This window comes from Vulpes lagopus, chromosome 6 (assembly GCF_018345385.1).
Source record: "Vulpes lagopus strain Blue_001 chromosome 6, ASM1834538v1, whole genome shotgun sequence".
In the NCBI taxonomy this organism is placed as follows: Eukaryota; Metazoa; Chordata; class Mammalia; order Carnivora; family Canidae; genus Vulpes; species Vulpes lagopus.
The window spans coordinates 115,004,852-115,031,390 of NC_054829.1; the positions used below are offsets into that span (position 1 = coordinate 115,004,852).

Here is a 26,539-nt window from a genome sequence, read left to right on the forward strand (position 1 = left end):
AGGGATGCTTCAGGAAACTGACTCCTCTGACCACTTACAAAAGACAATTGTCACCAAAGGCTCTACTCATTGATCTCCGAAGAGAACCAAAATCCTTCACTGCTTGAACATTAGAAGCAGTAAGTGCCACAGGAGCTGACCTGGACCAGATCGAGGCCTTATCTCAACTGAGCGCCCACAGACTGACTTCGAGTTTGGTTGGTTAGCTTCCTGTATCCTTATGTTTTCTTGTTTGTGGTGTGTTTGGCTTGTCTTCTGTCCTGATTTGTGTGCTGTGTGAGAAGCCAATTTTAATCACATAGTAAATTGTCCCTGGATCTGGAATCCTGAACCTGCTTTATAATTGTGATTTAACTTGGCTTTATCAACAAGCACATGAGAAAATGCTCCGCATCACTTGCCATCAGGGAAATACAAATCAAAACCACAATGAGATACCACCTCATACCAGTGAGAATGGGGAAAATTAACCAGGCAGGAAACCACAAATGTTGGAGAGGATGTGGAGAAAGGGGAACCCTCTTGCACTGTTGGTGGGAATGTGAACTGGTGCAGCCACTCTGGAAAACTGTGTGGAGGTTCCTCAAAGAGTTAAAAATAGATCTGCCCTATGACCCAGCAATTGCACTGCTGGGGATTTACCCCAAAGATACAGATGCAATGAAACGCTGGGACATCTGCACCCTGATGTTTATAGCAGCAATGTCCACAATAGCCAAACTGTGGAAGGAGCCTCCATGTCCATCAAAAGATGAATGGATAAAGAAGTTGTGGTTTATGTAGACAATGGAATATTACTCAGCCATTAGAAATGAGAAATACACACCATTTGTTTCGACATGGATGGAACTGGAGGGTATTATGCTGAGTGAAGTAAGTCAATCGGAGAAGGACAAACATTATATGGTCTCATTCATTTGGGGAATATAAAAAATAGTGAAAGGGAATAAAGGGGAAAGGAGAAAAATGAGTGGGAAATATCAGAAAGGGAGACAGAACATGAGAGACTCCTAACCCTGGGAAACGAACTAGGGGTGGTGGGCAGGGGTGGGGGTGACTGAGTGGCGGGCACGGAGGTGGGCACTTGACGGGATGAGCACTGGGTGTTATTCTGTATGTTGACAAACTGAACACCAATAAAAAATAAATTTATTAAAAAAATAACTTGGCTTTATGATTGGATAGAGCTGACACTGGAAAGACACACCTCGTATTTGTGCCTTCATAGAGTGTTGGTGGCAGCCAACAAATCAGATAACTTGGATGAAATGGACATGTTCTTAGGAGCACACAAATAACCAAAACTGATTCAAAAAGAAATAGAAAAATTCCAGAGACAGTAACAAGTAAAGAGACTGTGTCAAGGAAAAAACTTCCCAACAAAGAAAACCCTGAAACTAGAGAGTTTCACTGATAAATTCCACCATTTAAAGCTGAATTAACAGTAATCCCCTCAAATTTTCCCAAAAAATAGAAGAGGAAACACTTCCTATTTTATTCTGTGAAGGCACCATTACCTCAATACCAAAGCCAGACAAAAATATTATAAGAAAACTATAGGTCAATATTCCTTTTGAATACAGATGCAAAAATCTTCAAACAAAAAACAAAAACTTTTGTTCTAAAGTATATTAAAAGGATTATACGTCATGACCAAATGATATTTATCCAGACTGCAATGGTAATTTCACAGGTAATTTTTATAAAATCAAACAATGTAATATACTGCATTAATAAAACAAACGATAAAAAAAATCATCTCCGTTGATGAAGCAAAACCTTTGACAAAATCCAATGCCCCGTTTTTATAAAAATACTCAGAAAACTAGGATAGAAGGGAACTTCCTTAACATAACAAAGGGTATTTATGAAAAACTCACACCTAACATCACATTGCATGGTGAAAAATAGAAAAGTAATGCAAAGAATGGACCTCAACTTCACACTATATACAAAACATTAACTTAAAGTAGGTCAAAGACTTAAATGTGAAACTATCAAACTTAGAAAAAAAACACATGAGAGTAAATCTTCATGAACTTAAAATTGGCAATTCTTAGATCTGACACCAAAAGTATGCTGAGAAAAAGAAAAGAAAAAACCAGATAAATTGGATGTCAACATTGAAAAGTTTTTTTTAAGATGTTTTTTTTTTAAAATAATCTCTGCATCCAACATAGGTGCTCAAACTCACAACCCCCAGACCAAGAGTTTTGTGTTCTACTGACTAAGCCAGCCAGGTGCCCTTAACATTGAAAAGTTTTGTGCATCAGAGGATATTATTTAAAAAGGGAAAAGACAACTTATAGAATGCAAGAAGATATTTGTGTATCATATATCTGGTAAGAGCCTAGTATCTAGAATATACAAAGAACTCTTCACATTCAACCACTTACAATACCAATAAAACAAAAGACAAATATAACAACAACAACAAAAAAGACAAACAACAAACTTTTAAATGGGAAGAGGTGCTGAACAGACATTTCTCCAGAGAAGATACAAATACCAACAAGCAAGTACATAGAAAGATGCTCAATATTATTAATACTTTGGGAACTTTTAAAGTTTTGATTTAATCAAAACTACAAGGAGATATCATTTCACTCACCCTAAGGTGACTGTAATTTAAAAAGGCAGAAAATTACAAACATTGACAAAGATGTGAAAAAACTGGCAGTTGCAGGCACTCCTGGCCAGAATATAAAATGGTGTAGCTATTATGAAAAATAGTAAAGCAATTCCTTGAAAAGTCATCACCATATGACACAAGCAATTCTACTCCTCGGGATATACCTCAAAGAATTAAAAATAGGTACTTAAACACTTGTATGCACCTGTTAGTCTCAAAGCAATTCACAATAGTCAAAAGGGAGAAACAACCCAAATGTTCTCAATAATGAATAAACAAATTGTGGTATATCCATACAACAGAATATCATTCAGCCAAAGAGGAATGATGTATTGACACATGCTACAATGTAGATAAACCTTGAAAACATGCTAAGTAAAAGGACCCAGTCACAAAGGTCACATACTGTATGATTCATTTACATGAAATATCCAGAATAGGTAAACCTGTAGAAATGGAAGATTAGTATTGTCAGGATCTGTGTAGAGCGGGGAATGATTCCTAAAATTGGCCTGGGATTTTATTTGGGAATAGTAATGTCTGGACATGAGATAAAGGAGATGGTTGCATATTGTTAATGTACTCAATGCCAATTAACTGTTTTTATTTTTTTTTAAGATTTTATTTATTTATTTGAGAGAGAGAGAGAGAATGCACAGGCATGTGAGCACGAACATGGGGAGGGGCAGAGGGAGAAGCAGACTACTCTCTATGCAGGAGCCCATTGTAGGCCTCGATCCCAGGACCCTGGTGTCATGACCCGAGCCGAAGGCAGATCCTTAACTGACTGAGCCACCAGGTGCCCCTGCATTGTTCACTTTACAATGATTGATGTTATGTGAATTTCATCTCAATTTTAAAAAAAATCATTACCTTGGGAGTGTGAAGAACACATATATTGGAGATGGACTGTAATAAAACACAGGGAGGGTGCGGCCTACGCACTGCTAGTGGGAGTAGAAACTGAGAGGAAGTAATGGAGTTGAATGTTACTTAGGAAGGAGACATACTGGGAGTGAGTGAGAAAGGATGACTTCTATCCAGAATGAGTAAATTAAGAGCATAAAATTTTGGAACAAAGACAGCCAGTTCTCTACCGAGCAGGCTGCATTTCAGGGAGGTTTTGAAGGCATTAAATTTAAAGCTCTACTCAATGGACCAGTTTGAACCACAGAAAAGGATCAGAGAGTTCTGAAAATGTGATAGAAATAAATGAGATAGAAGTAAATAGAAAAAAATTGGGCAGCCTGGGTAGCTCAGTGGTTTAGCGCCACCATCAGCCCAGGGCATGATCCTGGGGTCTCAGGATCCAGTCCCACATCAGGCTCCCTGCATGGAGCCTGCTTCTCTCTCTGCTGTGTCTCTATCTTTTTCTCTCTCTCTCTCTCTTTCTCTCTCTGTCTCTCATGAATAAATAAATAAAATATTAAAAAAAAAAGAAAAAATCATGCCTGTAACATTAGAGTTTTTTTCAGGATTTTTTTTTTGTTTTCATTTTTTTTTTTTAATAACATTATGGTCCACTTTAGCTTAGGAAGCAGTCAACAAAAATATTTAGCATAAATGAAAGTTGAGTTGAATGTGATGGTAGGAAGGTGTCTATACACAGTTCATATTATTTTCTATCTCCCGTCAGTTATTTGTGTAGCTGTACAATTAAGTGATCTAAACAGGTTCTGTCTATAATAAAAAAATGTTTCCAATAAAAGCACCAATGAATTAAACCAACAAATTATTAAGCTGGGGCTCGCTCTACCTCCAGTTCAGGATAGAGCTCTACATGTGTACATTTCTTTCTCCACAAGTACTTTTTGCCTTAAAGAAGTTCACTGTTCATATAGGTATTTTTATGAGTAGGCTCACTGGGAGTACATTGTTGCCTTAACCTTACCACCAAAGTTTCATGGAAGGACAAGGAAAACATCTCGTGTATGTGAGTTTCCTTTCATGTGGATTGCTTACCCCATACCTTTTCCGTTGGGATATGCCAATGGGACTAAGTACTGAGTTTCCCTCTACATTTTAAAGAGAATTCTATGCTATGCAATTTCACACACTACAACTTTAATGTTTCTTCTTCTGCTGAACTACATTAATACTCTTTTTGCTATTTTTGTGTTAGAAATAATGTTTTCCCTAAAGCTGTGTCAATCTTCTGTCAACTGTCAATCTTACACAGAATTATGACACTGTTCATTGAGAAACCAATTCTTTCCTTAATTAATTAACACTCAGATTGATTTTACTGACAGTGGTTGTATTTTTCCTTTCATAAATAGTGTAAACTATGTTGATAATTTCATTTCAATTCAAATGTCACAAGCAGAAAATCTAAACATTTAGCAATATTTTTTAAACAAAGGAGTTTGTTTATGTTTTAGAAATTCATGGTTAGGCTATAACAAAATAAATAACAGCTCTGATCAGTTACATCTCTGGTTTAGCTGTCATTAACCTGTCAAAGATCTGGGTGGACACATGAAAGCTGCCTTGAGTCATCACACACTTACACCTTGTGAGAACATCACAATTACATTAAAAAAGGTTGCAAGCATGCCCTAAAAAAATCCGTTTATTTGCTGCAGTAAACTAGGATGAACAGAATTACTACAAAGTGGTTACATGGATTACACAATCAAAAGATATAAGCAGCACAAGGCATGAATAGAATGACCAGCACTGCAAAACACACACACAATCATATATATACACATAGTTGCACAGACCCAGACACACCCGCTACACACACATCTGTTACTGGAAGGCACTGGGGAAAGAAAAGAGAAACCAAACTCACATCACACTGAAAAGGTTTTTCTCCGGTATGCGTCCTCTTGTGCTCATCCAGGCCTCGCTTCTGGCTGAAGGCTTTGCTGCACTCGGAGCACTTGTATGGCTTCTCCTGCAGTCAACGAAAAGAGATCGCCATGAATCTGGGTGAACTCAGAGCCCTCCTCACTAAGGTATACGCGTGGGGATATTTTCCCGAGCTTCTGTAGGGTGCTGCAGCAAATCCAGAGCTGTGCCATGAGTTATTTTATTTTAATTTTTCAGGAGAAACAGCAACACTCAGTGTCTGCCTGACAAACTGAACTACTTGCTCATGGTAGTTCATAGTTCCAACATGTACTGTAGTTCTCTTATTTTTTATTTTATTTTTATTGGTTGATTTGAGAGAGAGAGACCGAGACAGAGAGAGAGCAAGAGAGTGGGAGAGTATAAGCAGGAGGAAAAGCAGAGGGAGAGGGAAAAGCAGGCTGCCCGCAGAGCAGGAGCCTGATTTGGGGCTCCATCTCAAAACCCTGGGATAGTGACTGAGCCAAAGGCAGACACCTAACCCGTTGGGCACCTAACCAGGCACCCTTGCAGTTCTTTTAACTAAGTCATACCTTTGCGAAGCTAGGTTGTGAATGTCTGACATGATCTAACTACTAAAAGAACTGAACTCTAGGTCTTCTTTTGGTCTTGGTGGGCCACAAAAATTTACTGACACTGAGGGCATCATGGACCAAGAGAGTTTGGGATCCCTGATCTAGATGGTGCAAACTGCTTACTATCTCAGAGAACGAAAACTTCAGAACGACATTTCCATCAGATATTGGGGATATGTATAAAAAGCAATACAGCTCAACTGTGGTTTAAGTATTTTCATCTCTATTGCCCAATCTTTCTTTCCTATGTAGAATGTTCTTTTCTAAAATCTAAACTACTTTCTTAAATGAAGCATATTTATAAATTGTCACAGACTCTTAAGGAAAAAGAAAAAATTCCTACAGGAAGAAAAACTGTCCACATTCCCTAGCCACCTTTGATACTAGGTACTTACATTACCATCCTTTTCACTTGGAAAGAATTGCAAAATAAATTAAAATTGTTAAAAAAAAATTGTTCCACTAAAACACCTCCTCAAAACAAACAAACAAAAAAACAAACAAACCCAGCTGGCCATTACTAAACAGTGCATAAATAAAAAGATTTGGGGAAAAATAAACTATTTGTTTAAAGTAAACTTGCAGTGAAATTTTTTCCAGATACATCTTCAAAAATGTTATAGTTTTTTTAGATTGAGATAGTGTGTATTTAATTTCCTGTTATGTAGATACATTCCATGCATATTTTCTCCTTAGTATTTAAGAGTATTACAAAAATTTCCAGATCTACAAAATCAAACTGACATGTGTGTGCCTACCAACTAGCTCTTAAGGAATCAAACATGCCCAGTGCAGCTGTGACTCTCAACGCACCCCCACCCCGCTCCCTAACTGCAGTACCTCAGCACCTTGTCTGTACACTTCCCCAGAGGTGACTACTAGTGCTGGGTATGGAGCTTATCATTCCCTGGCTTTTCTCTATATTTTTGCTGCCCATGTTTGGTAGGATCTCTAAGTAAGACATAATATTATATTGCCTTTTAAACTTATTTAAATAGTGTCATACTGTATGCAAACTTTGTGAGTTCTTTTGAAATTGATGTATTTTTGCTCAACATTATCTTTTGAGCTTCTAGCCCTCAATTTCATTTTGTGAACACATGTAGTTTCTACTCATTCATTGTTAATACCATATCATATTACATTCAACGGCTATACCCCAATTTGCTTATATATAGTATCCAGTGATGGGTAGTTCATGTTTTTCAATTTTTCACTCTTACAAATAATGTTGCTTTGGTTTTTTTTGTACACTGTCTACTTGAATGCAGGTAGGTGTAATTTCTATGGCATGTGTATCTAGAAGGGGGACTGCAACTTCAACTCTTCTAGGAATGGCCAAACTCTACAAAGTGGATAAGCCCTTTTACATTCCAACATCCAGTACATTCTTATAATCCTATCACTGTATTTTACCAATTTTGAGACTTATGAGGGACATGATGAGTGTATATAAGTTTAAAATAATTATGTTCCTAGAAAATAGGACCTTTTATGAATTTGAAGTGATCTTCTTTATCTGTAATAATTCTTTTTTATTTTAAAATTAATTTAGTCTTCATATAGCTATAAAACCTTTTTAAAATTTGCCAGGGGTGGGGAAATAAGGGAGATGTTGATCAAAGGGCAGAAGACAAGTATCCTCTGGAGAGCTAATGCACAGCACTGTGATTTCTAGTGAACAACACTGTAGTATTATTTCACAGGTGCTACGAGACGAGATCTTAAATGTTCTCAACATACACGTACACATACACACAGTCATAAAGGTAATTATATAACATGATGGAGATTTAGATAACACTATGGTGGTAATCATATTGCAATATATAAATGTATCAAATAAATACCTTGCACTTTAAATGTATATAATGTTATATGCCAATTATACCTTAGTTTAAAAGAAGGAAGAAAAAAATAAATAAAATAAGCATTTGCCTGGTATATTCATCTTTGTACTTTTAAACAGTCTATTCTTAGGTATGAGGAGTATCCCCATAAAAAGTATCCCAACTGGATTTTCTTAACCTTCTCTTATATCACTTTTTTTTAAAGACAAGTTCTGCTTCTTAATATTCATTGCTATTTATCATTTATTATAGTTTAATGACCATTATGATATACTAATATATTTATCTATTAATATTTGTTATTATGTATTTAATATATATATTTAAAAACATGTGAATATACTTCATCATTTTATTTTGGGCATTGCTTTTTATCTTGCTTCTCATTTCCCCCCTATATTTTCTTACATGTTTTGGATTAATGATTTTCCCCTCGTATCATCATAGAAGGTATGAATACTATTTCTATCCCCTTAGTGGTTATCCTTAACAGTTCTATCACGTACACTGAACACAATCGAAAGTTTATCTGTATGTTTTCTCTCCTACTGAATAACGAGTCCTGCAGAATCTCCTGTCTCACATGTTATGTGTAAGTCTTTTATTTGTGTCTTGGCTTTAAAGCCTGATATGGAATCATTATTATTTAACACATCAGTGTGGTTTAGTTTTATACATTCTTAATGATTACTTGACTTTTCATGCTTTCTGACCTTCAGAGGATCTGATGATGGTAAATTCTTCTTTTATATTTGATTGAAAATGACTTTATTTCTCATTTGTTATTAAGTGAAAGTGTACAAATCCAATTAGATGTATATAACAGACTATTTTTCACATCTCTTAGCCATTTCCATCTCTCTGTATTGCACCATTTGCAAGTTCTTTAGAATCAGCTATCAATTATCTTCAGTAGGAACCTGTTAATAGGATCAGTTTTTAATTTCCATTAATATTTTAAGCTTTTGTAAGTTTTTATTTGGTTCTTTTCAATTATGCTTAATTTTGATAAAATCTTATTTTTTACTCATGTTGCTTAGAGCTATTTAAAAAATATGCTAGACATTTATATAATTTACCTCATCTGATAAATCATTATCTTAAGTTTTTTTGAAACCTAATTCTGCTATTTGTGGTTTCTCCTGTCTCCTGCTCATGGCTCTTGTTTCTTTGGAATTATGGGCTCATGTTTGGTGGTCTTTATCTGTTAAAATCCGGTGACCCTTAGGTTGAGGGTATGTCCCTCCAGACAGCATTTGTGTTTGCTTCTGCCAGGCATTCTGGGATGCTATCAATCAAAGGCCATTTTAAGTTTATTTCTTGCTTTAGGGTTTTCTGGTCAGGGAAGTATTTTAGGTCTGAACTCTAAACACACTTGAGGGAAAGACTGTGGTTACAAACTCGAAGGAGAACTCTTTCTCTCTAGCCAGCAATTACTCTGAGACAGTTCAATGTCCTAAGCATCTCTGTATGCCAAAGGTAGATTATTTCCAGTCCCTGATTTCATTTTGAGTATCACTTTTCTAGGGTCCCAGCACTGTGGTGGGTTGTGGTTCCATCTTGTCCTATAACCTAAATCCAGAGCTTGCCTCCCTTTCGATCACCACTGCAAACCAAATCTTGAATTTACGGATACTGGCAAACACGCTGAAGGTGTTCTCATTCTCAACTTGACCTTATCACTCTGGCCTTCGGCTTCAGTTTGCTTTGTTGGATTCTGGGGATTATTGTTACTTTTTTTCCACACAAGTCCAGCATGGATATGTGTTTTGTATAGGACCTCTGTTTTTTAAAGGACTGTTCAAAGTAACAGAAAAATACTGAATTTTCTTGGCATCCCAAAAATAGGATGTTTACTGATTTTTTTCATCTAGTCTAAATCAACAAAATCTCTTTTCTCATATCACATGACCTTTGGTGCCTATTATTTCTTCAAATATTGCCCAGTTTAAAAAAAAAAAAACTTGAAAATGTAGTTGTAGGTATTTAAATCAGAAATTTCTTGGAGTTGCTGGGACTTTTATTATATCCAAATGTTTTACTTGTATTTTAAAAACATATAAAGATATATAAATATGATGTATATGAAAAGAAAAAAGGAAAGGTTTTCTCTGTACAATCTATCTATAGAACAAGATCTTGTGAAGAAGTAAATCACCATGGCAGCTGCAGTGACAGCTAAGTGTCTGGCAGAGAACAACCGAAGACAAGACCAAGTATCTGGATGACTTCCTTAGAGAATGATAGAAGTTTCCAGGAGCAAAAGGCAATGAGAAACAAGGTCTGTGCATCACTGATTAACAACACCCCTCTAATTCCTAAATTTCTTTTTAGCAGGTACTGTCTAGGTAGGCATCCTACAGTGCCCCATGGATACTAAGAAAGGTTCTGAGCCAGTGTATGGGGATTCTGGCAAAAGGATAAGGGTTTTATAGTTATCACAAGTTTTCAAAAACCCAAATGTGTATTATGCACTGCCTTGGATGGAATAAATAATGTTTTACACACACATTCACCCACTCATATATTGATATTTTTCAAATGTTTATAAATACCTATTGGTGATTATTTCAATACACTTTATTTACAAATGTCACTGAAATTTTATTACCTTCACTTATTTATTTTCTCCTATAAAAGACATTAAAAGTACAACTATCAAGTGTTTCTATGTGTGTGTTGGCAGGAAAAATGGGGTTTCAATTTTTCCTGCCAACAGGAATTGAATTCCAATTCATTGAATTGGAAATTCACTGAATTTCCAATTCAATAAGTTTGAGAATTATAGTTGTAAAAGGGACTCATTTAATGGAAGTAGTTCTCTCTTTGCCTGGATGTAAAAGGGACTCATTTAATGAAGTAGTTTTCTCTTTGCCTGGACTCCTTCCTTTTTATCAAGAACCATTTGAAGCTGAGGATTCCGTGGGGTTTTGCCCTAAGATTATCAGCTCACATAGGGCTCTACAATCACACTTCTACGTCAGTCTAGAAAGAAAGGTCCTCTGAGTCCTTTAGGCTATAGCAAAGTACAGTAAGAAGCCATGTTTGCCTTTCATGTCTGTCCATCTCTCTTATCCCTAAATCTTAAACAATATACAATTTTCTTGAAGATATTGCAAGGAAGGATATAATTTCTGACAGATTTGGTCACAATGCCATATAGTGCTCCTTGAAAAGAACTTTAATGCACACCCTTGAAAAGATTTCAGTTTTTTTAAAGATAATATTTATTTATTTAGAGAAAGAGCACACATGCATGAGTGAGTGGGGGGAGGGATAGAGGAAGAGGGAGAGAGAATCCCAAGCAGATTCTTCACTGAGCATGGAACCCTGAGATCACTACCTGAGCTGAAATCAAGAGTTGAATGTCTAACTGACTGAGCCACTCAGGCATCCCTGAAGACTCCAATTTATAGTGAATGGTACCAAAGCACGTGTTAGAGAAAATTCCTGTTCCAGTAAACAGTTTGTATACTGGAAGCAAAGCCAGAGATCACAGGTCAACTCATCTCAAATTTAAGAAAACCAAATTAATTGAAATAGGAAGAAAAAAAGTACATTTTATTTTTCAGAAAATAAAAACAAAACAAAATCGCATCCTTCTTTACTAATTTCTTTGCAACTACTCCTAGTGTGCCATGTGAAAGAAATTCCATCTCTCACATGGTGAGCATAGTTGGGCCCAGAGAATAAGCGGAGCGGTACAAAGACACTTACACTTGTTCCTCCTCTCCTTTTCTCTAAAAATCATGAAACAAAACAAAACAAAACAAAAAAACTATGCTGCCTCTAGAGCATTCCTAAGTATTCTCAGCCCTAAAGTCCCAGTCCAGAAGAACCCATGCTTGTGTGCGAGGAAGGAAGAGAACTTCAATTTCTAATCTTTGCTGCCCACCCTTATCATTAGGTTCACTGAGGATGACAGCAGTTAGGCAACTGTACAGCGGTTGATACAACAAGAGGCCACATGCCACAGAAAGCTTAGGAAGTCTGAGTTCTTATTGGCAGGTTAGACAGCAGAGGTAAGGCTGGGTTATATGCTACCTTCCCAAGTATACAGTGGAAAATAATTTGCAGGATGGAGTGGCTGAAGTGTTTAAGCAAGTTTGGACATTGTTGGACTTCCAAAGGTCCCATCACTCCTTCTCCACAAAGAACTCATACAGTATCATCATTATAACATTAATCCTCCACTACTTCTCTTCCTTTTTATCTTTTACTCCATTACAAAATCTATAATATGGGCACAAAATCTGATTCAATAAAATTATCATGGAAATTGTAACACCATTTCAGAGTGGAATATGTAGTATAAATTACACATTTTAACTCATTAGCTGGATTTAACCAGAGACAAAATGATTAGGTCCTTGATTAATTCTGTTTCTGAATGATTACACAGTTTAACTGACAAATACCTTGTCCTTTGTCATCATAACTGGGGAATCATTACTAAATGGAGGCAATCTATTTGTCAGTTAAACTGTAATCTGTCAAAAAGTAGAATTAATCAGTAGTCTAATCAGCTCCCTTTAATCAAAAAGCATTTGGCAGAATTCATTCAGAAGGTAGGATTTATAGAGCTGTATACCCTGTACCTTGTTATATAGCTACTAAAAAGTCCTATTTTTGTGTTGTTAATGCCCATCTGTATTTAAAAAAGCTTCAAATGTTATATTTTTTCCAACATCAACTGAATTAAATCTCAAAATCATTTTAGAAACAAAGTTATATTTTTAATAAATCCTGGAGGGATCTTGATGTTGAAGTTCTTTAAAATAGATATTTTTTGGAGCTTTCCTCCTACTTTAGCTAAAGGATTGCTTGCCAGGATGTAAAGAAGCATGACCTCCATTATACAGATTACCAAAACCAAGGATGGATCATGGGTAGATTATCTGCATGCCACCAGTAGATATTGTGAATATTACTTCTGGTTATTTTTATGTTAGGCCCAATTAAGTAAAAACAGAAAATATAACAAATGAGCTTTTCTCCTTGTAGTCAGAAGTCAAGGTAAATAGTATAAGGAAGTCAGAATGCTGGCATTTGTGACAGTGGTAGCCTGAGTCCAATAAAATTGAGAAATAAGAATTAGTAAGCAATTAAAACAAGCTGACTAGTGAGTATGGTGAGGACTAGCAGAGCCTGTGGTATTTTGAACATGTATAAACACAGTTGGCTTATGATAGGGCTCAACCTATGAGCCAAAAACTGGCTTTCTGGTTGTTACATAGTATGTGGATATATTTGATGCACAAACTTTTCCTTTATTTGTCTTGCTCAAAGCTGTAACAAGGCCAGAGTGTCCATGCTCTTAATGAAATAACTTACATGTGAGCAACTTGAACATCAAACACAATTTGAGAGAAGAAGCTCACTGAAGAGGAATCAGATATGGAAAGAAGTCTCTTTGTCACTCTTTCTCACACACACACGTATGTTAGGATATAAAGTTATCATTGGTTGCAAATTAATTTCGTTTGATTAACTTTTCTAGACTAAATATTTCTAGTTATTAATATTTCCCACTAGAGTTCAGAAAAATGATGACTTTTGCCAGATGATCATTCCCTACTTCTAAATTTAAAAGAAAATCTTAAAAACCTCATGAAGCAGGGATTTAGTGTGAATTTCTTAAATATGAAATTTCTAAATAAACAGAAATTTTATAAATTTCTAGTTCCCCATTTTCTCAGCAGCTGTAGCAACAGTTAACTTTCTCCTGTTGGGCACATGGCAAACTCTGGGAGAGGGGAAACAGAAAACTTGTGACTAATACAAAAGCATCACATTTTTGTAGTATTTGGGGCAAAGTCATTTAACTGTTCTACTCTTCCATCTGCAAAATGTCTCACTCATTTCCAAGGTAGAATGTAGAGACTCTCATATAAGGGAAGGTCATGTTCAAACAGCCTTAGACTTTTGTCAGCCTGCACTCTGGTAAGACCCATTTGCCAAACCTTCCTTAGGCAAGGCACAGACAGCCTAAGCCCTCCACTGTGGTCTAGAGCACGGTTTCTCAACCCCAGTACTACTGAAATCTAGGGCCAGATAATGCTTTGTTTTGGGGAGCTGTCCTGTGTACCCACTAGATGTCAGTAGCACATATGTCTCCCCTCCAAGTCTATTTCCACTGCATCCTGCAGTGGCCCTGACACTGACCTGAGGTCATCCTTGACACATGCTCTTCAGGGTGGCAGAAACTGTGAAGTCCATGCTGATATTTCCAGATTTTTCCATTTTACTAGAAGCCAGCTAATTCTCTTCATAAGACTGGTTTTTAACCAAAAGATGACTACCCAATTCCATAAAATAACCAATTTGCAATAGAGTCACAGGTGAAATTTAGAGGGGGCTTTTCGAGTGTGGCCACACAGGCTGCTATTACACACAGCTGAGGGGACAGATCTATGGCCCACAGCACAGCATGCCATATATCTAACAGCAACTCTTAATGGCCCTGTTTCTCAAAGTTCATGTGCCACCAGCTGCACACAATCAAAATGCACCGAGTTTCCCTCTAACGAGCAGCCTTGCCTAGAAAACTTCTTTTACAGATGTTTATAGCTTTTGTGACTTTTTATTCACCATCTTATTTTTATAGCTGGTGTGATCTTTCAACATATGACAAAACAAACCCAAGGCCTAGTAAACAATGCACCTAAAAATTATAAGTCTTTGGGAAGCTTACAGAAAGCTAGGAGAATATTTAGAGCAGGTTTCTACATAACACATCCATAATTGGTTTTGCATTGTAGCTAATGGAAAACACACTTTCTATAAACTAGGAGAATGATTGCATAATTCACATATAGAAAACTAAAAATAAGCACAGTAAATAGAATATAATTCTTATATTAAAGTGTATACAAACTTTAAATAGAAACAAGAAGGCACTTAGCTCCCTTTTAATCCACTCTTGAGGCCTACAGAATAATGCATACGAGTTAAATGGCTAGAACAAAGCCCTAGCACTTGCAGAGAGATGATAGAAGAGCTAGTCTGGCATAAAGCAAGCAAAGAATCGTCCAAACTAGCTCGAAAACCTCGTTTCCCTGGGGCTACCCTGGTGACTCGGACTGGTCATCTGGAATAATGAGGCAAACTGACATAACTACATTTCTCTCTCCTTCTCTCCCAGTCTCCAGCCTATGGACTGCAGCACTGCCTGCATATCTGAATCACCCAGGGGATCTTTTTAAAAAAACACTGATGCCTGGGCTCCATTCCTAGAGAGCCTGATTTAGCTGGTCTGAGTGTGGCCAGGCACGGACCCTTTTTAAAGCTCCCGAGGTGCTTCTAATGTGCAACCAGAAGCGAAAACTTCTAATCTGATCCCCCATCCTCTCAAGTAATAACTGTACTACTACTAATAAATACAACACAGCAACGATAACTTCTATTTCTCCTCCTCTTCCTCTGATGCTCTCCTACCAAGGCACTATTGTGTATGTTAATAGAATGTCTACTTCATGTTGGCCGATAAAGTGCTAGGAACTGTTAAGGATTTTTTTTTTTTTTTACATTTAATTGTTAAGCAATACTGTATATTTGGCACAGTTATTCTCACTTGCAGATGATGCAGTATTAGTTTTAAAATATGACCAAGGTTACACTGTAGGGTAGCCAAGGCTAAACTCAAAACATGGCATGCTTCCTTCAGGGCCAGTGTCTGTCTGCAGTGACCTCCTTGTGTGTGGCTCCCTATGCATCAAACTCTTTCCTTGAAGAGGAGGCTACCTAGCCCAGCTGAGAGAGAATCTTGGTGAGGCTAAGCTGCTTGCACGTGGGAATCACCTGGGAATGCATCGAAAAATCTTGATGCCTGTGACCCCCCCACCCAGTGTGATTTCATTGCTTTGGGGGTGTGGCCTGAGCTTTGGCACTTTTAAAGGACCAGAGGCAATCCTAATATGGACACACGTTTGGGAACTGTTGGGCTACATCAATGATGGCAATTCCATTTCCTTTTCAGTTATGGGTTCAGATTGGAGCATGTCCCATGGCTGTGGTTGTGGTGCAGAGAAAGTAAGTCTATGGGGATTCTGGGAAAGACTTCTCCTGCCTGCTGAGGCTGACCATGTATGGGCTTGATGCCTAAGCTACTGCAGCCACATGGTAGCATGTGAGGGGCTGGCTGAGGACAGCAGGAAAGATGAGAGGATTCCAAGCCACTGAAGATCTTGTAGAGCCAGGCTATTAACCAACGACGAGATGGCCCTACTTCTGAATTCTTATGTGAATTATAATCTTTATCATTTAAGACCCTTTCAATGGGGCTTTTGGTTACTTAGGGATGAAAGTATTCAGTCTCTATCTTCCCAATTATCACACCATATTCCAACGGCCCTATGCTAATGACAGAGAAACCTCTTGCTCAGATTGAAGCACAATGCTACAACAATGATCAGAAACTCAAAGTCAGCGGCTAGCTATTAAAAAATGACAATGTAAAACCTGGTCTAAGAGCCTCAGTCCTAAAAATGGGGAGAGTGTTCTTTTGGACAGTAGTGTTTTTCTTATACACATGAAAAAAGTTAGAAAGGAGCTGAAAATATATTTGCTGATAAGAATTCTGAGAACAATGTGAGATTTGTGCATTGTAAAGAATGTTCTTTGTAATCCTTGAAAGAAAAACAATGCTAGTTAAGTGAAAGAGTGTTATTATTTAAATTATTTAAAGGGAAACGATTTATTTCCCTGCATAATGACTATTTAGATATTTTTTCTCAAAAATCCTACAAAAGAAGACTAATCATATGAACAGGAAAATCTTATAACAAGGAGAAAGTTATTCTCACCAATTTTCAAAATTATAAATCAAACTCTGAAATATAAAAGTAAATTAGAACAAAAATATGAGGGATCCCTGGGTGGCGCAGCGGTTTGGCGCCTGCCTTTGACCCAGGGCGCGATCCTGGAGACCCAGGATCGAATCCCACATCAGGCTCCTGGTGCGTGGAGCCTGCTTCTCCCTCTGCCTGTGTCTCTGCCCCTCTCTCTCTCTCTCTCTCTCTGTGACTATCATAAATAAATAAAAAAATTAAAAAAAAAAAAAAAAAAAAAAAAAAAAGAACAAAAATATGAGGAAATATAAGGGAAAGAAGTAGAAGGGAATAGAAGAGAAATAACTATATAAAGGACATATAGAAAATATAAATGTATGTATGTATCTAATATTTATACCTACATGTTTTGATAAATATATATATATAATGTCCAAAAATTCTGAGTTTCTTATAATAATCAGAAGTGAAGCCAATCATAAAAACAAACTGTTAGAGCTGTGAGAGCATAGGATGCTAATGTGACTGTCTCATTCTTTTGTTACATATTGTCTTCAACATTTTGGTCGTATCCTAAAAATTTGCTAATGAAAATCAATGTAGGTCATAAGTTTAAAACAGCCTCAATTTTTTTTTTTTTTTTGCACGTTCTAGGTTGCTTCATTTAACTATGGGATATTTCTGAAAAATTTGGTCCCAAGACCCAATAATGTACCACCAAAAGCAAACTGAGAAAGAAAAATATTACCTACTTCCTTTAAAAAGCCAGTATTTTCTATATTTGGACTAGTACTTTAAGCCTACCTACCAGTTAGTTTAAATGTTTCTAGTTCTACTTACAAGTGATCTGACAACAATCAAGATAACCCCCATGATTAGATGATGGTATAATTGAGGGTAAATTCATCAGCAAAAGTCTCCATTGTGTAGGAACTGTAGGGGACAAAGTTTTGAGACATGGTCCTTATCCTCAAGAAGAGGCTGAAAGATTTGAAAAAAGGGCAGACAGAGTAGATGAAGTTGAGGTTTACTTGTCCATCAACCTTCAGTTTCTATGGCTACATAATTTGAAATATAATATGCAGCAAATACCAAACATCCCTGTCAATTGAGGGGCCATAATATAGTGGTACAGGCTACAAAGAATAATGTAAGGTGAGAACACAAAATAGTCACAGACTCTCACTTTTAAGAAGCAGATGCAATTAGTCCACAGAGAATTGATTTAATTCCTCTTGCCTACTTCCAAAAATAACAAGCATGGTTTCTGACATATGTGATGGTGGCAAGTGTAATCCATCTTTGAATGAAACTACAAAGTTTATTCAAAGGTCTGTACGAGAAAGGAATTATGTAAATGCAAAGTCCTAGAAAAGGGATATCTAATTCTAAAGGAATAACATACTTATCCCATTACACAACTTTGAAAATAATAAGAACACAGCAGAAAGGTGCTATCACACATGCAACTAATTCGCCCATGGCCAACGGAGCATTCATTTCAGCCAAGTTCATGTCAACAGGTGAAACACAACCATCAAGGCACAGGGAGAAGTCAGAGGAAATCATATCATCAATATAAATTACATCTCTGAATCAACACACTCCACAGATGGCAGCGAGTTAGTAGCATAAACCTGCCCTCTTCAAACCTCAAAAATGTTGAATAAAACAGCCTGTCTATTTGCACAGGTGAGGAGCCCATGGTTGTCCTGGCAAAGATCTTGCTAGATTTGAATGTGCTCAAGTCATACAATGTTTTGACAAAAAGTCCGTCAGCCTAAAAAGTTAGGAAGAGAGAAAGAGAGAGAAATACATTAATTAATTAAGGAAAGAAAGGGAGAAAGAAAAAGAGAAAGGGGAAGAAAGAATGAACAAACAAGAAAATTACTGTAATAAATGGGAACATTTTTGTTTTCCTAATTTAAATATCATAACATTTTTATTTTTTTTTATTTTTTTTATCATAACATTTTTAACCCAAAGGCAACTGCAGAACATTATTTTTATTCATAAAATGCATGTCTTGACTCTTTCCCCTTTTCATCTGAATGGTTTTGTTCTGGAGGTAAATTTGAGCTCAACCTTCTTTCACAAATGGCTGAATTCTTTATGAAAACTTTTTGTAATCTCTGGTGGTACAACACAGACTTTGCAGGCTGATATATACTTCCTACCTACTACCAAATACCATTCCTACCCTCAAAACAAAATGACCTATTGTCATCAATGGTAACCGGTACAAATCAGATTTTGCCTTTTTTTTTTTTTTTCAATATATAATGGTGACCTCACTGGCTAGCTTCTGATTGTTTAGGATTCGGTATATTCCTTGAGAAAAAACTTCTCATTAATTTATTTTAAGAACTCTTGGGGCAGCCCCGGTGGCTCAGTGGTTTAGCGCCACCTTCGGCCCAGGGTGTGATCCTGGAGACCCAGAATTGAGTCCTGTGTCAGGCTCCCTGCATGGAGTCTGCTTCTCCCTCTGCCTGTGTCTCTGCCTCTCTCTCTCTCTCTGTGTGTCTCTCATGAGCAAATAAATAAAATCTTAAAAAAAAAAAAAAAGAACTCTGACTAGTATAACCAATTGTCCCCATTTACCTAGGACTAGTCCAGTTTCAGCCCTGAATGCCCCACATCTCAGGAAATCTCCTCAGTGTGAGGAGCAAAGAGCAAGATGATGCCATGGCAGCACCACCTGAAATTAGGGATTAAGGCCTGTTTTAAGGTCCCATTTATATATCATCTAGGGACTATAGGCATCATCCCTGTAGATTCACTCAGCTACCACTTGATAGGACAATATACTAAGCAGGAAAGATTCTGTAACACAAGGCCTGCCTACACTCTTCCTTGTGAGAGAGCAAATAAATACAAACAGTAAATTTCAGAGTTACTCAGAAATCACCCAACTCATTCTCTCTTAGAACATATTAGGTAAAAAGAAAAACTTTGAATTGAGACAATTTCCTTGTTTTCACTACATTCCAAGACACAGAAAGCCTAATAAAATTGCAGATCTCAATTCTGAACCATTCCTTTTCGTACCTGTGTGATGATCTTATGTTCTTATGTGACGTCTTACTCTGTACATTTGTTCCTTTATTTGGATATAACTGTCCCTTCAAAGTATGCGAACATGGAAGAAAAGAATTGTCACTATGATCTCTTAGATCAAAATTTTGTTTTCTTTTTATACTTGCAGTGGCAATAGTTTTTTTTTTTTTTTAAAGACTTATTTATTTATCCATGTGTGACACAGAGAGAGAGAGGCAGGGACATAGGCAGAGGGAGAAGCAGGCTCCCTGCAGGGAGCCCAAGTGGCGCTTGAACCTGGATCCCAGGATCACGCCCTGAGCCGAAGGTAGATGCTCAACCGCTGAGTCACCCAGGCATTCCAATACTTTTTCTACTAGTAGCTAGATACCCTTTACATCAAATCAATGTAAATCATACATTTGATGGAAGATTCAGTTAACACCATTTTCATTATGCACACAAAGGAACCAAGCCACAAAGAGGCCCAAGTGCTCAGAGGGAGGTCAGTGAGGGCACTTCTTTTCTATCAAATTAAGTACAGACCAATTTCCAAAGACCTCTCTCCAAAGAGAGAAAAGAAACAGACACTGAGCATTCCACAGTCACAGCACTGGCAATAGCTCTTAACAGGACAGATGTTGGAGAACTAACTCATGTCCTGCCAATGAGGAAATATAAACAGAATTTAATATTTTAAAAATTCACAATTTAGCCATTGAGTCATATATTGCTTGGTGATAAACTGTCCCGCATGTTAAAGACTATATTGCAGATGAATGTCATTTTTTGGGCAATGACTTGGTATACTGCTTACATGTCTAAAAACACATGTTGGTTTTTGTTCCTTCACTTCTGTTGCCTCTACAAACCAAATATATATATATATAATAGATCTAAAGGGGACATATACATCACATTCCAGCAAAATGTTGCTTTTAATTTGTACTGGAAGAGTGAACCAAATATCTTCACTCACTGAATAGGAGTAGTAGCTGAAATAGCCACATACATAAGAAGGTGTATGTGTATATATGTGTGTGTGTGTGTATAAAATATGGTATAGTTGTGTAAAGATAGGTGAATACGATACGAATTCCATAGTATATGAATCCCATAGTATATTGTCCTATCAAGTGGTAGCATGTGATAATGACAAAACTTTGAGTTAAATAGACTTAATTCAAATTAATTCAATGTAATGCACATTGAGACTAGTCATAGGAAAACCACTAGGATTGTCCCCAGTGATGTTCTGAGTTTTGGCCCTGGGATCCAGCCTGCATCGGGCATGAACACTCTGGGATGTTTGAGACCTGGAATAAGTCCAAGCCTTAGGGCTGGGTGGCTACCCAGTCAGGGAACCACAAGGGGAGTCCTAAAGCTCAAGGAGGCTTTCAAGTGTCTGTTACTTTTTGGTAAGGCAGAAAGCACTATACACTCTGGAAAGATCACTGAAGAACCTTAGACCATCTGTTTTCTGCCATAAGAACCAGTCCTTGGACGAGTGGCTTCTGTCACTCGCAACTTTAGTCAACCACTAACCCTCTGAAGGGCTTCGGGTCTGATTACCAACCTCCAGGCTCTCTTGCTCATTTCTTCCACCTCATGATTTCTGAACACCAAATCTCAAATTAGTAATCTGTCCTATGCATCTGATACAATCTACCATCAAGGCCACAAACATTCAGCATCATCAAAATCATTGTAAAGTGGACTTTAACGAGGCAAAAGAAAAGCTTTAGAAAAACAATACCTCTGAGAGGTCTTACAAGTACAGATAAATAACATTTCATGACAAAAATTCACTGAAAAATTGCTCTCAGTTTGGCTCCTATTATTTCTATCTACATGCTTAAACATATATTCATATAGGGAACAAGGCTGAAAAAAGTAGTATCTATTAGTATTTTATTTACATATTTATAAAATTATAAAATTTATAAAATTACATATTTATGAAATAAAATGTCTTTATGTTCATATATTTATAAAATTATAAGTATTACACAGTTATGTTTATTATATATATATTTGTTACATATAAATTATATATTATATAATTATATACTTATATCATATATTCTGACTCCATGCAATGATTATTTCAGAGAACACTTAGTTATACTAGTAGTATCCAAATATTCATAAAATGACTGTTATTCTTTAAGTGATTTCTGTTTTTGTGTTGTAAGCACATGACATCATAGAACTTGCTATACTCATTTCTTTTGTAGGATCTTTTACCTTTCAACTTTGCAGCAAAGAACACCCGGCCCACTTGCATATTCTGCTTAAGTGGCATTAGAGTCGTGGTACTTTTTCCTTTTTAGAGAGAGTGTATGTGTGCAGGGGCAGAGGGCAGGGAGAGAAGAGGGAATCTTAAGAGAGCTCCAAGCCCAGCGCGGAGCCCAATGACGGGTTCCATCTCATGACCCTGAGATCATGACCTGAGCTGAAACCAAGAGTTGGACGTTGAACCAACTGAGCCACTCAGATGCTCCCATGGTATTAATTTTTTGATATTCACACTTAAATACTCTCTGGAAAGAACTGAAGTCACAAGAAAGGATAACATCCACATTACAGATTTCCTAAAACGAGTAGACTAACCAAATAGAAAATATTCACAACAAATATAATTTCACTGGAAAATACCCAAATCTGTGACCCCAAAAAAGATAATTAACAATTGAGAACTGAAGTTGAGATGAGAACTGAAGGAAAAATGGGATTTTACAAACAGTCCATTTAAATATTCCTCAGGAAGTGTGGCTAAAGCCTGCCTAGCAGCTATGACTCTAGCACCCCAGAAGGAGGTGATTTCTTCTCTACTGAATCATGACTGATACAGAGTATAATGATTTAGTGTCAATCATAAAGAGAAGAAAAGAGATAGCCAGAGCCTGAATGTTTCTCAGGGAAAGCAGATTTTTACCTCAATGTAAGTATGGTTTGGGTCAGATTGTAATGATACACATATGTATATACATATATGTATATGTATAGGGAGCCATTAACTGCCTCATAGATTATAGTGGAAAATAAAGAAATCAAAGAGTAACACCTCTTTTATGGAGAAAAAGGGTACATCCATAACTATAACTTAAGCTGAAACCAAAATAAATGACCTCTCTCCTAAAGGCCCTTGCTTCTGCCATGAATTTAAGAATAAATTTCAGTCTATTATCTAGAATTACCGAAATCAAAACATTTAAAAAATATTCCCAACCTCCTTAAGTGAAGTATGGCTGAGAGACCCAATCGGTCTCTCAAAACCATAATTCACTCAACCTGACCACTGGCCTTGATATCAACGTTATCCTGTGTCCTACTGGGAGTCAATCCTGGCCTAGATGTATATTCCTGGAAGAATATATCTAATATAGCCTAAAATAGTATACCTAAAATAGATCTTCAAAGATCTGAACGGTTCCTACATTGAAAACGCTGTTTTAATGTCCAATGATGCAGAGAAACTGCCAATGAGACATTCAGGTAAAATGTGACGAGTAAATCTGCCTACACTGAAATTGCACTTATTAAAATGGATTACAAGGAACATGAAACATCCCTTCCTGATGGCTTTCAAAATATTAACAGTATTTTACTGAAAATAGCTTAAAAAGTGCAAGTAAAGGGAAAATGCCTGTAGAGGTCGTGCTGGTACTGTGGAATAGTTTTGGATGAGGCATGTCTTTGTGACAGTCATCTTGGAGTATTCTCCAGCAGGACACTTCACAGCATGGACCCTGGGGACCCTGCAATGGGGAAGGAGGAGAGGGCAGCAGTGGACTTAAAAGGAACCGAAGAGGAAGTTTTTGAACTGAATGAGAATTCGGCACCAGTGTTCTTGGAGTATTTGTAGAAGGTGGGTAGGTAGGTAATCCTTTAAAACATTTTGATAACATATCTATTTAGTAATAAGGAATAAAGACTATAGTGAAAAAAAGTAATTTCCAATCTTTTTTTTTTTATTTCCAATCTTTATGGTGCCCTCTAGTCATGGGACTGGACAAGTTACTTAACCTCTCTAAACCTTACTTCCCCCATTAGTAACATGAGGTTTTATACCTGGGTCATAAGATCTTGCTTATTGTCATCCTTGGCTCATAATAAAAATTCAATAAGAGTATTTTATATATTATATTAACCTGCTTTCTTCTATGTATTTTCTAATAGGCACATAAATAATGTAATTCAAAACTGAAAAAGGCACACAAATTATGAAGAAAGAACTGGGGTTATTTTATGTAGAAAGGAAGTTATGCATGAACCTCAATAAGCATTGTTCTTGCAATTCATTAATGGAATCTTCATATAAATAGATTGTCCTTTATTTCAAGACTCCTATGATACTTTAGTAATTAAAGTACCTGAATAGACTGCAAGATGAATACAAAATTCTGTTCCAGAGAGAAAATAGTATAGAAAATGTATTACTTTTCTAAGAATAATGGTCCCATCTCTTTTAAAAATTAATTGTATATTGCCTATCTCAAAACAAAGAAAAATTCTCTTTATACATTTCACATGGATGTACTTTCCTTTAAATCCTGAAGTATATTATTAAAGTCTAAAGATAATATAGTGGTAGCGAAGCAGCAATCATCACTTGGCTGAAATGCTAAATATTTATAGTTTTATTTGAGCTAAATCTGCAAACTGCTGTACATATACTCTTTGTTGATACAGCATGTTATTTCAGAGTAGACATCTCTGAAATAACTACATTATTATCGCAAAGGGAGCTGCCCAACCTAGGGAGATGAAGTAGTTCTCTGATACCACTCTGATCCAGCCATTACAGGAACAAGTTTAACTAGATAGAGTAACTCTAAGACAATATGTCAGGTTTCCACTGAGGATGCCACAGGGAATGAAGAGACAGTTGTGCCCTATATTTTGTTCTAACAGTAGTAATAGGAATAACTACAGCCTTAGCAATTGAGTTATAATTTTATTAGCCTTAATATGAATGACAGTTTTTGTATAAAAATTGATAGAAAAAGATTGAAAAAATTTTAGTTAAGGGGATAGAGTTGCTTGGAGTGAACACTTGTCTTTATTTCACAGTTTTGTATTTGTAAGCAGAAAACACATAGGATTCTTGCTTATCTTCTTCCCTCATTCTCTCACTGGGAAACAAAAGCCTGTGTTGACTTATTACTGCCTATGGAATCAATCGTATTTCCCTGTCTCAGCACAGAAATCTGCTGGTGGTCTTGTGGAACTTGCTTAGTCTCTCACCTTATGCTCCAGTTCTCTCCAACACACTCCACGGGCTCTACCAATGGGCTTCTCACTAACTCACAGAGCACAAGTTCATAACTTTACACACAGCACTCCGTTGATTTGACATGCCCTACCCCCAATTCTGCTCCTTTCCCTAGAAAACTCATACTCCTGTTTTCTGACCCAATTCAAACTTCTTCAGTGAACTCTATCTGGTCTCCCTCGGGCAGTGAGCTGCTATATTTTCCATATTCCAACATTCCTGTCACACATTGATCCTCTCTCTCAAAGAAGATCTGCTTTAATAATGTGAGTGTCTGTCTCCCCTCTGGGTATGCAGAAAACTCCTGGGGGCTAAGAACACGTCTTAGAAGTTGTGTCCCTTCAACATCAATGAAGACCCATTTCTATAGAAAAGTTATATAAGTACTAATAAGATGTAAAATTATGTTGTTAAAAGATAAAATAGGTGAGATAAACGCTAAGGAAAAAAGATAGAAAAGGAAAACTAGGGGTGCCTGGGTGGCTCAGTCGGTTAAGTGTCTGCCTTCAGCTCAGGTCATGATCCCAAGGTTTTGGGATTGAGCCCTGTATCAGGCTCCCCGCTCAGCAGAGAGCTCGCTTCTCCCTCTCTCTGCTCCCCTTGCTTGTGCCGTGCTCTGTCTCTGTCAAATAAATAAATAAAATCTTTTTTTTAAAGAAGGAAAACTAGGATATAAAACTGAAAAAAATGAATGAATATAGTACAATTAACGTATCAGTAAAGTATGTCCAGAGCAGAGGTGGCAGAGAAGGCTGGATAGAAAGTGATGCCTGACCAGGAGCTTTAAGAAGCTAAAATCTCCACAGGGAGAAGAGGGAGGGAGGAGAGGATGAAAACAAAAGAGGCCTGAAAACAAGGATTATTTTATTTGTACCATCAAGACACACTGAAGCAGAAAAACATGGTGAACTTTGGGATAAAGACACGTAGTCCAGACTGGCCAAAGCCCAGTGTGTGTGTGTGTGTGTGTGTGTGTGTGTGTGTGTGTGCTCAGAGAGAGAAGGGCTGAACTGGGGAGTGGCAGATGGTACAAACCGGAGGGCCCAGGCACCCTGAGCTACACTGTCTGGGTGCCAGTCTATAGGCAGCAAGAGCTACGCTGGGGTTGCTTCTGTTTATTTGTTTTCTTTGGTAACTAAAACATATGATCAAATCTATCTTTATAAGTATTACTGTGGCAGCCATACGTGGGATGGAATAGACCAGCATTTCTTAAACTGTGTTTTGTAGAACTCTAGTCCTGGTGAGATGCAGTAGAAGATACATACATCCCCCCACACACATTCACTTCCTCTCTCTCTCACTTACTCTGCTCAAATTATCTTGGCAAATGCTAGGTTAAACAAACAAGAGATGTCTTTACTCCCGGGCTTTTCAGAACTTGTAATCTGCTTGTGGAGATCACAGAATTCCAAGAGGAAGATCGCACACAGGGCTACAACTTCCTCTCCCTCAGCTCTGATGCCATCTCTTTTTTCCTGGTTCTTCGGCCTCTTTGGCTGCCTCTTCTCAGTTTCTTTTTG

General features: G+C 37.1%; 1 protein-coding gene across 3 annotated transcripts in view; it reads right to left on the reverse strand.

Annotated features, from left to right (window-relative positions):
- Positions 1 to 26,539, reverse strand: part of PRDM5 (PR/SET domain 5) — a 202,698-nt gene that overhangs the window by 8,196 nt on the left and 167,963 nt on the right. For 2 of the 3 annotated variants that reach the window (XM_041758533.1, XM_041758534.1), the window contains one exon: positions 5,430 to 5,534. In XM_041758533.1, coding sequence (XP_041614467.1) covers positions 5,430 to 5,534 — 105 coding nt within the window. Of the gene's footprint in view, positions 1 to 5,429; positions 5,535 to 26,539 lie in introns of those variants that run through there. The other variant, XM_041758535.1, reaches the window with a different exon arrangement.